Source organism: Garra rufa, chromosome 7, assembly GCF_049309525.1.
Source record: "Garra rufa chromosome 7, GarRuf1.0, whole genome shotgun sequence".
NCBI lineage: Eukaryota > Metazoa > Chordata > Actinopteri > Cypriniformes > Cyprinidae > Garra > Garra rufa.
This window is the reverse complement of record NC_133367.1, coordinates 19,192,609-19,209,247: the sequence shown is the minus strand read 5'-3', so window position 1 is coordinate 19,209,247 and position 16,639 is coordinate 19,192,609. Positions and strand designations below refer to the sequence as shown.

Here is a 16,639-nt window from a genome sequence, read left to right as displayed (position 1 = left end):
TTCATTCTTTCATTTGCCCTTTTAATTGCCCTTTTGTTTTCTCTTCCTTTTGCTCTTTTGTTTGTTTGCTCTTTCCATTTAATTACTCATTTTTTATTCTTTTGTTGGTTCTCTCAGTTGTTTGCTTGTTTTTATGACAGCTTTTTGTGGCCTTTAGTCCATTCTTTTTTGTTTGTTTTATTCTTTAGTTTTTTTTTTAATTGCCCTTTTTTATTTTCATTTATTAATTTGCTCTTTCGTTTGCTCTTTCTGTTCAATCACCTTTTTTTCTTTTGTTGGTTCTTTCAGTTGTTTGCTTGTTTTTATTACAGTCTTTTATGGCCTTTAGTCAATTATTTTGTTTTTGTTTGCTTGTTTCATTCTTTCGTTTGTCTTTTTAACTGCCCTTTTTTATTTCCATTTAATCATTTGCTCTTGTGTTTTTTTAGCTCTTTCCGTTCAATAACTTTTTTTTTCTTTTGTTGGTTGTTGCTTGTTTTTATGACAGCTTTTTGTGGCCTTTAGTCCATTCTTTTTTGTTTGTTTTATTCTTTCGTTTTTTTTTTTAATTGCCCTTTTTTATTTTCATTTATTAATTTGCTCTTTCGTTTGCTGTTTCTGTTCAATCACCTTTTTTTCTTTTGTTGGTTCTTTCAGTTGTTTGCTTGTTTTTATTACAGTCTTTTATGGCCTTTAGTCAATTATTTTGTTTTTGTTTGCTTGTTTCATTCTTTCGTTTGTCTTTTTAACTGCCCTTTTTTATTTCCATTTTAATCATTTGCTCTTGTGTTTTTTAGCTCTTTCCGTTCAATAACTTTTTTTTTCTTTTGTTGGTTGTTGCTTGTTTTTATGACAGCCTTTTATCCATTCTTTTATTTTTGTTTGTTTTATTCTTTCGTTTGTCCTTTTAATTGCCGTTTTGTTTCTTTATCCTTTTGTTTGTTTGCTCTTTCCATTTAATCACTCATTTTGTCTGTTTTTTTGTTGGTTCTCTCAGTTGTTTGTTTGTGGCCTTTCATCAATTGTTTTGTTTTTGTATTGTTTGTTTGTTTCAATCTTCTCTTTGACCTTTTAATTGTCCTTTTGTTTTGTTTTCATTCTTTTGTTTGTTTATTTTTCTTTTGTATTTTGTTCTTATGTTGAAGCTTGCTTTCATTTTTGTTCTCTGACCTTTGTTCTTTACTTTCTGGCTTGCTTTCTGTTTGCACTGCATTAAATTTACATTCTTACCAGACACTTTCTTACCAGACACTTTCTTACCAAAGCGCGTTACAATACAGTCCACAAGTCATGTTTGAGCACATACAAGGACAGCCTATGCCTTAGTTAGCTAACTTTTCATTTTTAACTTCATATTCATCCCAATTCACATACTATCTGTACTATGCAGTAGGCAAGATAGTATGTTTCTAATCAAAGTAGAACGTCAGATGTTTCCGGACAGTATTTTGTAGAATATGGTTGGTTTGTGCTGTTTATGTGCAGGTCTACCACGTACCTTCCCAGTTTAAGTTTGTAAATCAGCTGTGTTTGTGTGTTCAATCAGACGGCAGTATTAAGAAGAAGGCTCCCGGAGCGGTCGGCAGGACCAGGGACAGGAGTCAGCGGGCCAGCTCTGATCCGCAGATCAAAGAGGTGTACACACGTCAGGACCACAATGAGCTGGTGAGAAAACACACTCATGAGGCACTTGTCCCATAGATGACAGGAACATGCCCGTGTTTACTAAACGAGAACACGAGTGACATCAGATGTTTTGGAAAGGAATTTCACTGTTGTCAGTTTTAAACGGTCATGCAAGCTGTGTTTCCATTGCAGATTTGTGCAACACTTGCAATATTTTATAAATGTCGATTTACAAAAAAAACAAAAAAACAATTGCTTACATTAACCAATGTTTTGCAACTAAAACAATTTTTTTTCCTCTGATAATAAGTCAGATGTTGGTAGGTTTACGTATATCGTAGCCACCACACTAGCCATTATTTTTAATCAAAGGAGATGTAGGTGTATATCTTTAGCGAAGCAGCATAGAGAACCACTTCTAGGCTAATGGGATGTTATACTGCCACATTTAAGGTGTTTCTAGGAGGTTATATTACATTAAACAATGGTCATGTCACTTACATATACCATGTGCGATAAAACATTTCATTTCAGTTTTGGGAAATATTCCTTTTTCGATTTTGCTGGAAAAAAAAAAATGCATATGAGTGTAAAAACTATTTTTGCAAAATATGGAAGCTTTTTTTTCTAAATTGAAGAGTTTACATTTGGCGTATTTTCAAAGTGCAATTTCAGTTTGCGTAATTTTAAGGGTAATGGAAATGCAGCTACTGTCATAGATCTGAGAATTATGTGATGATTATTTTATAAAATTATATGATTATACTGTTTAGTGAATTATTATATTTCATATATTTCACCCTGGACCACAAAACAAGTCACAAGTACCACGGATATATTTGTAGCAATAGACAAAAATACATTAAGTCAAAATTATAAAAAAAAAAAAAAAATTATGTCAAAAATCATTAGGATATTAAGTAAAGATCATGTTCCATGAAGATATTTTGTAAATTTACTACCGTAAATACATCAAAACTTAATTTTTATTTAGTAATATGCAGTGCGAAGTACATCATTTGGACAATATTAAAGGTGATTTTTCTCAGTATTTAAATTTTTGCACCATCAGATTACATATTTTAAAATAGTTGTATTTTAGCCAAATGTTGTCCTATCCTAACAAGCCATACATCAATGCAAATCTTAAATCTAAAAAAAAAAAGTCAAAATTGACCTTTTTGGTTTGTTTTGTGGTCCAGGGTCACATATAATAATGAATATATGTAATATGGTGACTTTAATATATAATAATGAATATATTTCTTTATTTATAGTAATGTGGATTATGTATATAAATTAATAATTGTATATAGTGCATATAAAAATGTAGTTATTTATTTAAAATAGCATATATTATTTGTGTATATACAATATAATTTTAAAAATATAGTTTGGATAAAAAAATATATGATAATTAATTTATACATAATTTATATATGTATATATATATATGTATATGTGTATATATATATGTGTATATATATGTGTGTGTGTGTGTATATATATATATATATATATATATATATATATATATATATATATATACTTTTTATATATAATATACCAAAGTGAATTTTGTATATTAGTGTGTATGTACATTTTTAGATTTTAATCAAATATATAAATTGTTTATTAGCATTTATAATTATAGTAAAAATATATTTTTAATATTTTGTATAGATTTGAACAATAGTTTGACATATATCACATACCTTATTAGTTTATAACAGTTTTTATTATCATTTTTATTTAACTGGGCAGTTTAACGTGTTAACAGTAGGACTAATTTAAAAATATATATATAAATACAATAAAAAATGATAATCAAGGAAATCAAATGATAGAAATGAATAGTGCATTATACATTTTTATAGTGTTTGATACTATAATTAATAGGAATGTGCCCAAATTATGAATCCGTATACAGAAAATGAATAAAAATAATATTTACAGAGTACCTGTGATCTTGAATCTCGAAAATGAAAGTAAAAAGCAAACACGCATTCAAAAGTGATTTCAATGACACACATATTAATACAGTATAGTTACCTAACAATATAATTCAAATGTATATCTTGTAATTATTCCTTTATGGGTTCCATAGTACATAACATTTCTCTAAACACATTATTCATATTCAGGCACATCCCTAATAATGAACTATTACTATATCAAAGTAATGCATTACTCATCTGCCATGATAATCTTTGACTTAGTCTTTGAATTATCTTCATTTGAGGGCTTTAAACCGATTAAATGTTTTTCGGTGATTTTAATCTGTGGTCTCTCTCAGGACGAGGCCTCTTCACCCGGCTGGCACAAAATGTGGTCCACCTGTAAATTTCCCGAATCAGAGGTGAGAGCGCAAATCGAATCGGTATTGAGGCGATTATGGCTCACTTTGTTTCCCACGAGATGAAAGGCGCATGTTGCTTCTCACACGCCTCTCAATACATATTTGAGATGGTAACCTTTGCGTTCACCGCACCTAATCGGCAGTTAATGCGGCGATACTTCACTTGGCAGGAATGTGGCATTGTGTCTCGTGAGAATAATGTCTCTGAATATTGAATCATCCTGCCAGTAATGTTGCCCTTGTCATCCTGTTTTTCCAGTTCTATGAGCGAGTGCTGCTGCTGTCCCAGAGGCTGTACAGTTTACAGGTACAACACAGTGACCACACTCACGTCTCATTTGTATCCTCAGCCATGCGGCCCGTAATCAGCACAAGATCTGCTTTAGAGGAATCTTCCTCCCTCCCTCTTATGTTTGTCATGCTGGGGTCGTTTGTTTGTTCAGATGTTCACAACATCTGCAATATTGTGGATAAACAACAGCTGCGTTTCTTGTTTATTAGTCCATTCTTCTATTTTAGTTTTCATTCAGTATTTCATAAATACAGTTTTATTTCATTCGTTTTCTTAGTTCTTCTTTTGTTTCTTTCTTAATTTTTGTTTGTTTGCTGTTTTTCTAGTCTTCGTTGTTGCGTTTTGTTTTATTTTTTCACTCTTGGTAATTTTGTTCTTTTTTTTTTTTTTTTTTTTTTTTAGTCTTTCTTTTTTGTTAATGCTTTTTACTTTTTTTTTTTTTTTCTTATTTAATTCTTTTGTTTGTTGTTTTTGCTTTTGTTCTTTCACTCGTTTTTTTTCTGTTTTTGTTTTTCATTTGTTCTTTTATTTTTATTTTAATATTATTTTAATTTGAATTTTTCTCTTTTATTTGCTTTATTTTGTTTTCTTGCTCTATTTTTATATTTGTTTTTCTGACTTTTTTGTTTGGATGACAGTCGAGTTTTTTTGTCTTTCTTTTGTTTGTTTTAATGACAGTCTGTTTTTTTGGCCATTTATTATTTTTTTTCTATTCTTTCTTTCTTTTGTTAGTTTGTTTTGATGACAGTCCATTCTTTGGCCGTTCGTTTATTCTTTCTTTTAGTTTTCCTTTGGTTTTCTTTCTTGTCTTTATTTTGTTGACAGTCCATTTGTTTTTGTTTTGTTTTTCTTTCAGTTTTCCTTTAGTTTTCTTTTTTGTCTTTCTATTCTTTGTTTGTTTGTTTTTGATACTTTCAATTGTCCTTTCATTTTTCTTTCCTGTCTTTCTTTTGTTTGTTTGTTTTGACGAGTGCATTTATTATTTTCTTTATTTTTTTTCCTTTAGTTGTCCTTTTGTTTGTCTTGTCTTTCTTTTGTTTGTTTTAGTCTTTTTTTCTTTCTTTTGTTTGTTTGTTTTGATGACAGTCTATTCATTTATTATTATTTTTTTCAGTTGTCCTTTCTTGTGTTTCTTTTTGTTTTGTTTGTTTTGATGACAGTCCTGTTTATTTTTTCTTTCAGATGTCTTTTCGTTTTCTTTCTTGGGTTTGTTTTGTTTGTATGTTCTGATTACAGTCTATTCTTTGGCCATTTGTTTATTCTTTTGTTTATTTTTTTCTTTCAGTTGGTCTTTTGTTTTCTTCCCATGTCTTTTATTTTTGTTTGTCGTTGTTTTATTTTCTGTTTTGTTTGTTCTGTTTTTTTTGTTTGTTTTTTTTCAGTTTTTGTGCTCTTTCTGTCTTGATTCTCTTGTTTGTTTTTTCTTTTAGTTTTCCTTTGGTTTTCTTTATTGTCTTTATTTTGTTTGTTTTGTTGACAGTCCATTTGTTTTTGTTTTTTGTTTTGTTTTTCTTTCAGTTTTCATTTAGTTTTCTTATTTGTCTTTCTATTCTTTGTTTTTGATTCTTTCAATTGTCCTTTTGTTTTCTTTCTTGTCTTTCTTTTGTTTATTTTAATGACAGTCTGGTTTTTGGCTGGCCAGTTTTTTTTTCTTGTTTTGCTTTTTTTTTTTTTTTTTTTGACAGTCCGTTCATTTATTTTTTTTGTAAATGTTTTTCTTTCAGTTGTCCTTTAGTTTTCTTTCTTGTCTTTCTTTTGTTGTGACGACAGTTCATTAATTTTTTTTCCTTTTGTTTTAGTCTTCTTTTCTTTCTTTTGTTTGTTTTGATGACAATCCTTTCATTTATTTTTGTTTGTTTTTTTCTTTCAGATGTCCTTTTGTTTTCTTTCTTGGGTTTATTTTGTTTGTATGTTCTGATTACAGTCTATTCTTTGGCCATTCGTTTTTTCTTTTATTTATTTTTTCTTTCAATTGGTCTTTCGTTTTCTTCCCATGTCTTTTATTTTTTGTTTGTTGTTAGTTTTTCTTTTGTTGTTGTTTTATTTTCTCTCCTTTTTTTCTGTATTGTTGTACTCTTTCTGTCTTGATTCTTTTGTTTGTTTATTCACTCTTTGTTTTATTGTTTTCTTTCTTTGGTTCTTTTGTTTGTTTTAATGATAGTCTGTTCTTTTTTTGGTCTTTGGTTTTTTCTTCTGTCCTTTCAGTTATTCTTTCGGTTTTGTTGTTTTTATTCTTTCTGTATTTTGTCATTTTTCATTCACGCATTTGTTTGTTCTTTTGACCTTTCATTCCTTCTTTGTTCTTTTTTCTCTATCTGTCTGTTGTCCTTTAAGTTCCTTGCTTTCTCTTTTTTGTGTTTTCATTCTGTTTGCATTGCATTGAATTTACATTCTTACCAGACACTTTCTTACCAAAGCGCCTTACAATACAGTCACACAAATCATGTTTGAGCAAATACATGGACAGGCAGCTGAAAGTACACTTGCTAGACTAAGCCTTAGTTACCAGGATGCTCTTAACAACTATCCAAACATCAAGTCCTGTCTGTCTCCTTCCCCCTCAGGCCATAATCTCCCAGCAGGACAGCCACATCGAGCTCCAGCGGGCATCTCTCCTCACCGCCGAGCGGGAACGACCTGGCAGCCGGAACCGTGGCACCGACGTGCTCCTGGAGCAGGAGAAGCAGCGCAACCTGGAGAAACACCGCGAGGAGCTCGCCAACTTCCAGCGGCTGCAGAGCCAGCATCGACAGGAGCAGGCGCGCTGGGAACGGGAGCGGGAAAAGCAGCGGCGGCAGGCGGAAGCGGCCGAGCAGCGACTGAAAGAGCGGGAGGAGGAGTGTCGCCGACTGGAGATGCGTTTGGCCGAGGAGAGGCAGGAACTGGAGAGGCAAAGGCAGACGTACCAGCAAGACCTGGAGAGGCTGAGAGAGTCCACACGTGCCGTTGAGAAAGAAAAAGAGCGATTGGAGCAACAGAGGAAGTTGAAGAAGCACAATACAGTGCCGAATACAGCAGCGCTGTATGCACAGGAAGTTGGACAGGTGAGATGGCACATGACTAGTTGTTTCTATATCCATCGCTTCATTATACTTCCTGTCGGTGCCTACATGAATTTTGATTTTCTTGGATGGCCGCACATGCTGAAACCACTTAACTATCTAAACTAAGTCCAATTAATCTTACCAATCCAACTGGTTGGCACATAAATCTGAAATATTAGACAATTCTTATATAAACTTTTGTTCGTTTGTTTCGTTGGCAGTTTGTTTTTTTTGGCCGTTCATTTATTTTTTTTCTTTCAGTTGTCCTTTTGTTTTCTTTCTTGTCTTTCTTTCTTGTTTGTTTGTTTTGATGACAGTCTGTTCTTTAGCCATTTGTTTTTATTTATTTTTTAAGTTGTCCTTTCATTGTTTTTCTTTTGCCTGTTTGTTTTAATGACAGTCCGGTTTGTTTTGTTTTGTTTTTGTTTGCCATTGTTCTTGTTCTCTTTTGTTGTTCTGTTTTTTTTTTATTTTTCAGTTTTTGTACTCTTTCTGTCTTTTGATTCTTTTGTTTATTCAGTCTTTTTTTTTTTTTCTTCTGTCATTTAGTTATATTTCTTTCATTCGTTTACTTTTATTGATTTAATTCTTTCTTTATTTTAGTGTTTTTCATTCATGTTTTTGTTCTTTTGACCTTTCATTTCTTATTTTTCCTTTTTTCTCTTTCTATCTATTGTATATAAGTTTCTTGCTTTCTTTTTTAAATTCTTACCAGACACTTTCTTACCAAAGCACCTTACGATTAATCATACCATTCCACATAAATACAAAATATTAGACCATTAATTCAGGCTAAATTGTAATTGCTCTCCAAAATGGTCACTTAAATTACATAAGCGTAAAATTAATTTTATTAATCATCATAAAAAAAATGTGGGATGGTTTTTTTTTTTTTTTTTTTGAAATCTCCGTCTGGGGTGGATTTAACATCAAGAAACTGTGATAGTACAGTGATAGTGATAATAGGTATATGATAGACTAATACTAATAAACTTATTATTAAAACATTATTTTTTAAGGAATATTTACCAGAATTTATTTACCAGAAAAATGTAAGTACACAACATAGTATTTCTGAAAAAGAATATTATATATTATAAATATAATATCATATTTTTTAGTTAAAATAAAACATATATATATATATATATATATATATATATATATATATATATATATATATTAAATATTATTTCGTAAAAACGTTTAGTAAATTGTGTAGGTTTTGTGATTTCAATTAATTAGACAATATTTTTTTAATTTAACCATTAAAACACAGTCTAGAAAAATTAAAACGGTAAAAAATGGAATCCAAAAAAAATAAAATGGGGAAAAAAAAAAAAAAAGAAATTTGAGGGGGAAAAATATAACAATTTTATCGGGCTCTAGTAATTTATTTCTGTGATACAAAGCTAATTTTTCAGCATTATTTCTCCAGTCTTTAGAGTCACATGATCCCTCAGAAGTCATTTAAATATGCTCATGCTCAAGAAACGTTATCAGTGTTAAAAATTGCTTAATGGGCTAAATATTTTTGTGGAAACCCTGATTTTTCAAGGTTTTTTTATTTTTTTAATTTGTAATAAAATGTATAATTTGACATTATAAATGTCTCTACTTTCACCTTTGATCAATTTAATGCATCCTTATTAGTAAATATATATAAAAAAACGTACACAATTTACTTTTAACAGTATTCAATAAATATCTTGATTTATCCTTTTACTCTGAATTTTTTTTTTTTATCAATTCAGCATCAATTCAAAATAAAAAGTTTAACACAACTATGTAATTTTTAACAATTTGTATGTAATGAATTTATAATAGAAATTCTAAAATATAAATTTATAAGATTATAATATAAATTATGTATCAATATGTGACCCTGGACCACAAAACCAGTCATAAGGGTTAATTTCCACTGATGTATGGTTTGTTAGGATAGGACAATATTGGCTGAGATACAACTATTTGAAAATCTGGAATCTGAGGGTGCAAAAAAAATAAAATACTGAGAAAATCGCCTTCAAATAAAGTTCTTAGCAATGCATATTACCAATCCAAAATTAAGTTTTGATATATTTATGGAACTTGAGCTTTACTTAATATCCTAATGATTTTTGACCCATACAATGTATTTTTGGCTATTGCTGCAAATATAATGCCGTGCTACTTAAGGCTGGTTTTGTGGTCCAGGGTCACATATGCGGTAGAGCGTGCGGTAATAGGCGTTTATATTTATTTGCATTCATGTTTTTAACAATACCTTCTGAGCTGAATCTCAGAAATGAATCAAACTTTGCAACAATTAACTCTATCATTAATATTTGATGAATCGCCCAGCTATTCAAGGAAATGGGAGCTGGCATACATGAAATTGGCATGATGTCACCTCTGTGCTTTTTTTTTTTTTTTTTTAAATGCCACATGTTATTAAAATTTCAATGCGTAGGTGTGCCAGCTGAGAGCATCTGCCTTTCCCACGCTCTCGTTTTAGCTCTGCTGTACCAGCACAATCAAAGGGAACAATGTGGCACTGTGAGGTTACATAGCAGTGGCTTTGCTAATCTACCTGCCACCCTGCCCTACCTGTTTGCTGATGAGCCTGCTAGATTACCCAGCTAGCTCTCTGGAAAAAAAAACAAAAAACAGATTCTCGGACAAGTGTTGTTCGAAGAGTCTTAACTGGCTCACAGAAAAGGCCAGTCTCTGTGTAAACTGCGTTTAACAAAAGCCACATATTGTGTGTTTTCTAGTTCTTAGCTGTACTGAAATGATCCCAGATATTACAACACACCACATTTTCTTAGAATATACAGTCAAGCCCAAAATTATTCATACCCCTGGCAAATTCTGACTTAAATTTACTTTTATTCAACCAGCAAGTTTTTTTTGACCAGAAATGACTCGGGCTTCTCCCAAAAGATAATAAGATGATGTTCAAGAGGCATCATTGTGGAAAAAAAATATTTCTCAGCTTTTATTTACATTTGAACAAAAAGTGTCATGTCCAAAATTATTCATACCCTTTGCAAACTGCCACATTCAATAGAAAAAATCCAAAGTTCTATACCATTCCAAATAGTCCAAGCTGTTCTAAAGCATCCCAATTACCCTGATTCATTGGGAACAGCTGTTTTAATCAACTCAACAGGTGAAAAACAGAAGCTGTCTGCTGTTGGTTTGTGGACAGTCATGGCTAAGACAAAGGAGCTCACTGAGGACCTGCGGCTGTGCATTGTGGCTGCTCACAAGGAAAGGGCCTTAAGACCATATCTAAATGTTTTGAAGTTCCAGTGGCTACAGTGCAAAGTATTATTAAAAAATACAAGATGTTCTGCACTGTGAAAAATCTCGGAGGATGTGGTCGAAAGCCAAAAGTGACACCTGTGCTGGCCAGGAGGATAGTGAGAGAGGTACAAAAGAATCCAAGGATCACCACCAAGGCCATCCTGATGAATCTGGGCTCTGCTGGTGGCAACATCTCAAGGCAGACAGTCCAAAGGACACTGCACACCGCTGGGATCCACGGACGCAGACCAAGGAGGACACCACTTCTCCAAGAAGAAGACTTATGGTCTTCTGTTTTATGGTCAGATGAAACAAAAATTGAATTGTTTGGCCACAATGGTGTAGCCTTCAACCCTAAGAACACCATCCCCACTGTCAAACATGGTGGTGGAAACCTAATGTTTTGGGGGTGTTTTTCAGCCGGTGGACCAGGAAATCTAATCACAGTAAACGGCACCATGAAAAAGGAGCAATACATCAAAATTCTCAACAACAACATCAGGCAGTCTGCAGAGAAACTTGGCCTTGGGCACCAGTGGACATTTCAGCACCACAACGACCCAAAACACACAGCAAAAGTGGTGAAGAAATGTTAGCAGACAAAAACATTAACGTTTTGCAGTGGCCCTGCCAGAGTCCTGACTTAAATCCAATTGAGAATCTGTGGAGGAGCTAAAGATCAGGGTGATGTCAAGGAGACCCTCCAACCTGAAAGAGTTGTAGCTCATTGCTAAAGATGAATGGGCAAAAATACCAGTGAAGACATGCAAAAAGCTGCTCAGCAATTATAGGAAGTGTTTGATTGCTGTAATAGCCAATAATAAAGGCTTTTCTATTGATTATTGAGAAGGGTATGAATAATTTTGGATATGACACATTTGTTCAAGTGTAAATGAAAGAGGAGTAAAAAAAAATTCCACAATGATGCCTCTTGTACATCCTCTTATTATCTTTTGGGAGAAGCCTGTGTCATTTCAGGTCAAACAAAAAACTTGCTGGTTGAATAAAAGTAACTTTAAGTCAGAATTTGCCAGGGGTATGAATAATTTCAGGCTTGACTCTATATTTTGTGTTTAGCATTTCCTGTTCATTTGCACACAGTTCAGCTGGCTCCATCATCTGTTTTCCATCAAACTCAGGGATTTTCGTGCTTTCCTTCAATTACGTTAAACTGATTTGAGCACCATAGCCTGTCTGTCCATTCGCGTGATGACTAACCCTCTTATTTTGATGGATTACTCAGAAAAGGATGTCTAAGGAGCCGGACAAGGCGTCTTTCAGCCTCCTTTTAAACATGCGTGTAGAACTTACAGAAACTGGGAACTTTTCTAAAGGCTGTAATGCCGTGACGTTAGCGATTAAATAAGCATCGACCCAATGAAATGCAATCAAGCTAGGATCAATCAGCATCAGTTTTAGTCATTTTATCATATTTAGGAGGAATGTGCATTTAAAGTTTATGATCCAAAATCAAACAGCCACAGCCAGGCGTGTGTTTGCACTGCTGGGTTACAGATGAACATGAATCAGAGCTTTAGTGGCAAAGCTTTTGATTAGTTGATCTTAAGGAAGCTCTATGTTGCATTTAAGATCATGCACTGCAAAAAAAAGTGTAGGATTTACTATTAAACTTCACAAAATCTTACAGAGACTGTTTCAAGCTTTCTACTTAAAAAAGTTCACATATAATTTAATGTTACTTGTATAAAATTGCATGTTTAATTCAATTTACTACTTGTAAATTTCACAAAATTGTTCAAGCTTTCTACTTAAAATTTAAGTGTTGTGCGAAGAGTCTTAACCACTGTGTAAATGGCGTTTAACAAAAGCCACATGTTGTGAAATAGCTTTTCGTTTCTTTGAAATTTACAAGTAATGCATTGAATTAAATGTGAAAGTTTAAAGTAGAAAGTTCTCTGTAAAAATGTGTTTAAATTTACAAGCAATACAAGCAACACATCGAATTAAACAAATTTCACAAGATTTACAGAGACTATTTTTAAACTTTGTACTTTAATTTCTACTTTAAAATTTCACAAGTAACACACTGAATTAAGCATACATTTTAAGGTAGAAAGCTTGAAATAGTCTCTTTGTAAAATTTTGTGAAATTTACATGCAGCATGTTGAGTTTAATGTCAAATTTTAAAGTAGAAAGCTTCAAATAGGCTCTTTTGTAAACCTTTGTAAAAATTGAATTAAAAGATTGAAATAATATTTAATTTTTTTGTTATTTTATTTATAGTATGTCAGTAATCTTTGTTTTATTTACTTTATTCACTTTTTAAAATCATTTTTACAGTGTGTACATGGTTTATTTAAGAAAAAATATATAATTTAGAAGTTTTTTATATAAAAAAATATATATTATATATTTTATTATTTTTATATATATTATTTTTTGTGTGTGTTGAAAAGAAGCTCGTCTAAGCTCTAAAAGAATGTGTTTTGAAACATTTTTAAATTCAGAACATTTTTTTTATTATTTTTTTAACACTCAACATGACACTGAGAGCACCAGATGCGATGCAACATGTGGTTCCAATGATAATTAAAATATTTGGAGTCTGAGATTAATTGTCTAGTCTCTAAATTTGTTGCTATGGAGCAGCTGCAGTACCGGAAATTAATTTGGACATTCGGATAGTCCCTGTTACACATTTTAACATGGTAAACAACCTCTTAGAGAAGATACGTCTTATTCACTTGATTTATTCCCTTTGTCACCACCAATAAAATCATAAATCTAGATAAGCTTACTATTGAAGCTCAAATCAAGCAGCCGACTAGTCGACCGTCCTTGATGCTGTCCATAGTGTTTAGAATCATATGATTTTTAACATTTCTATACATCCTAGCATTCTCAATTGTTACACTGACACAAACAGCCCCCTGACAGTAAGTTGCCACAGCTTCGTTGTTCATTGTGTGTATTCGAGGTCAAAGAGGCATGTCCGGTCATGCCCGGCCTTGTCAGATTTCCTGTGATCATGGCTTATCTCAGGTTAGTACGGCTATCAGTACATAGTAACCGTCTGGCTGTGGTGCCAGTCTACAGACTTTGATCAAATATATGCCATATAGTAAAGATTTATTACGACAAAGACAGAAATTATGTTTCAGAAACAGAAACGTATGCTTTTTATTCATTTAGAAGGTTCTTCAAACAACCTGAAAAAAATGAAATTATTTTTACTAAATGTTAGTTATAAGAATTAATCAGACTAGCATCATGGATGTGCGTTTTTTTGGCAGCGTAGTTTATGATTTCACTACGATTTTACGGTTTCCTAATTAGGCCACTCGTCTTTGTTTTGCGTTCCCACTGCTCACTTGACTAGTTTTATTATACGCTGTTTTGTTTTATTATCCGACTCACTGTCAGCTTTAATGACGGATATATAGGGGTTGTTTGACCGGGGTAAGACCTGTTCTTTTGTTACCGCCTTAGTCATTTCCGTTTGTTAAACCATGGCTCAGCTTTTAAGATAACGTCGAATTTCGGTCTTTCACATGCTCCTCGCTCTCTCCCATGTATATATGCTCAACTTTGACCTCTAGTTCCAAAGAAGGCAACTTTTTACGGCCGAGTGTATTTTGCTTTTGAAAGATTTATACTCCACATTCCTGTTTCCAGGCAGTCTGTATTTGTGATGCTTCGTTGTGAGGTAAAAACACCCAAAACAACCCTTCAGAAACAGGTATTTAGCAGCATGATTTAAGAGCCACGTTTTCAGCGGAGAGCCCTTCTGACCAGAGTTGCTCCAAATGAATATTTGCTTGAAGTATCCAGGGAAGTCTTGAGTTGGGAAAACCGCAACGTATAATTACCTGCCAGCACCCTTTCATTAATACCAGCGCTGGAATTCGGCCAATCTTAATTGTTTATGTGATGTCAGTCAAGTCTTTGTGCCGAAAACCTTGCACACCCCTCGCATTTTTAACGCTCTGGAAACCTTATATTTACTGAAGGCACCTTAAGGATTGGAAACAATGGAGCATCTGTACTGGGATCCCAGCGTTTGGGAAAACTACTCGTGCTCCACAAAGGCCACACTGTGGGATGGTTCAAGATGATGTCGCCCCAGGCCTGTTGGAGAAGTTTAGGCTTTTCCAACCCCTTTCCTGGAGAGACAAACCCAACATTACGCATTTTGGATGTCTTCCTTATTTGACCAATCAATTGTAGGTTTTGGAGTCTCTACTAATTGAGCTGACGTAGTTGTGTTTGATTAGGAAAAGTTTGAAAATGCATAGAAGAAACCAGCTTGGGAAACCCGGTTTCAAATGATTGAGGATCCCAGAAAAAGAATGTTTGGATGTTCTCCGTAAAGGGAAATGAAGATTCTGTCATTAATTACTCACCCTCATGTCTTTCCAAACCTATAAGAGCTTTGTTCATCTTCAAAACGCAAATTAAGACATTTTTAATGCAATCCAGGAGCTTTCTGAACTGCATAGACCACAACGGTACTACCAAGGTTGAACCACTGATGTCACGTGGACTATTTTATTGATGTCCTTACTGTTTTTCTGGGCCTAAATATCTTAATTTGTGTTCTGAAGATGAACGAAGGTCTTATGAGTTTGGAACGACTTGAGGGTAATTATTGACATAATTGACACAATTTCCATTTTTGGGCGAGCTATTACTTCAAGGAGACGTGGTTGAGACGGCTCTAGATCATTGAGGTTCCCAGAACAACATTTCCCAATGTTTGGATGTTCTCCTTTGAGAAATAGTTCAACCAAAAATGAAAATTCTCTTTTTTTTTTTTTTTTTTTTTTTTTTTAACTCACCTTCATGTCGTTCCAAACCTCAAGTCGTTGGCACACAAATTAAGATTTTTTTTTATGAAATCCGAGAGTTTTCTGACTCTGCATAGACAACAGCGGTATTGCAAATTATGGTTAAACTAATTGTCATATGGACTGTTAACAATGTCCTCAACCATGTTCATGAATGTGGTTGAGAACCACGGCTCTAGATGATTGAGAATCCTAGAAGAACATCTCTCAATGTTTGGATGTTATTCTGGACTATTTTATCGGTGTCCTTACTATCTTTCTGGGTCTTGAACCTGGCTCGGGGATTTCATCAAAAATTTCTTAATTTGTGTTCCAGAGATGAACGAAGGTCTTATGGGTTTGTAAAGAGATGAGGGTGAGATGAGGGCCATTTTTACATCTTTAAGTACTGTAGATGTGATGACAGTTAAAAAAAAAATGAAAATATCTTACTTATGTACGAAGGTCTTTTAGGTGTGGAACGACATGAGGGTGAGTAATTAATGACAGAACTTTCATTTTTGGGTGAACTATCCCTTGAAGGAGAAATGCAAAGTGTTCATGTGCGTAGTTCTAGATGATTGAGGACCTCCCAATGTTTGGATGGAAATTGGAGGGTGTAATTGTATCTTGCAAAAGCATAATGTACAGATCGAGGTGGGTGGCACTAGTTTTAATTACATATTTGAGGCATGGAGAACATTGGCCATTTAAGTACTGTAGATGTGATAGACCGTTATGATAATTCAATCTTTTCCATGAACAAAGGGTGTTGGTAACTTCACGGTTAATTGTTTGGACTCCTTGTGTAAATTTTTCTAGGTGCATTTCAAAAATTGCTTAATCACCGTTGGGCCCTTGAGCAAGACTTGCTTGCTTGCTTGTACAGTATGTCCTTTGGATGAAAAGAATTGGGAGGGAGGCCGCTCACAAACTGTTCGCTGCCGACGTGCATTAATAATTTTTACCTTGTGCTTAACTTAGTCCTTTCATGTAGAGCTGCCTTCAATTTGTGTTACATTTTATGCCCGTGTTGACAAAGTGCGCTGAAGAGCGCATCAAACGTCTTTGTTTTGCATGCAGAGCAGCATGTGTTTTAAATTTAACTTCGTCCTGTAAATCCCAAACTCTTCAACAGACTGGATTTCCTACATAGCACATTAGCACGGCATTTCCTGCGTGTCATGCTCAAATGTGGAAGCTGATCTTCAGGAGATGAGTGATAACACATTGAATTTAAATGCAGGAGATATATCTCAA

The 16,639-nt window shown here is 33.5% G+C and overlaps 1 protein-coding gene across 1 annotated transcript in view; it reads left to right on the top strand.

The window, feature by feature from the left end:
- Positions 1-16,639, top strand: part of arhgef18b (rho/rac guanine nucleotide exchange factor (GEF) 18b) — a 71,218-nt gene that overhangs the window by 49,139 nt on the left and 5,440 nt on the right. Inside the window, exons 23-26 of the mRNA XM_073844268.1 lie at positions 1,526-1,644; positions 3,902-3,964; positions 4,224-4,271; positions 6,821-7,300. Of these exons, the coding sequence (XP_073700369.1) occupies positions 1,526-1,644; positions 3,902-3,964; positions 4,224-4,271; positions 6,821-7,300 (710 nt within the window). The remainder of the gene's footprint in view (positions 1-1,525; positions 1,645-3,901; positions 3,965-4,223; positions 4,272-6,820; positions 7,301-16,639) is intronic.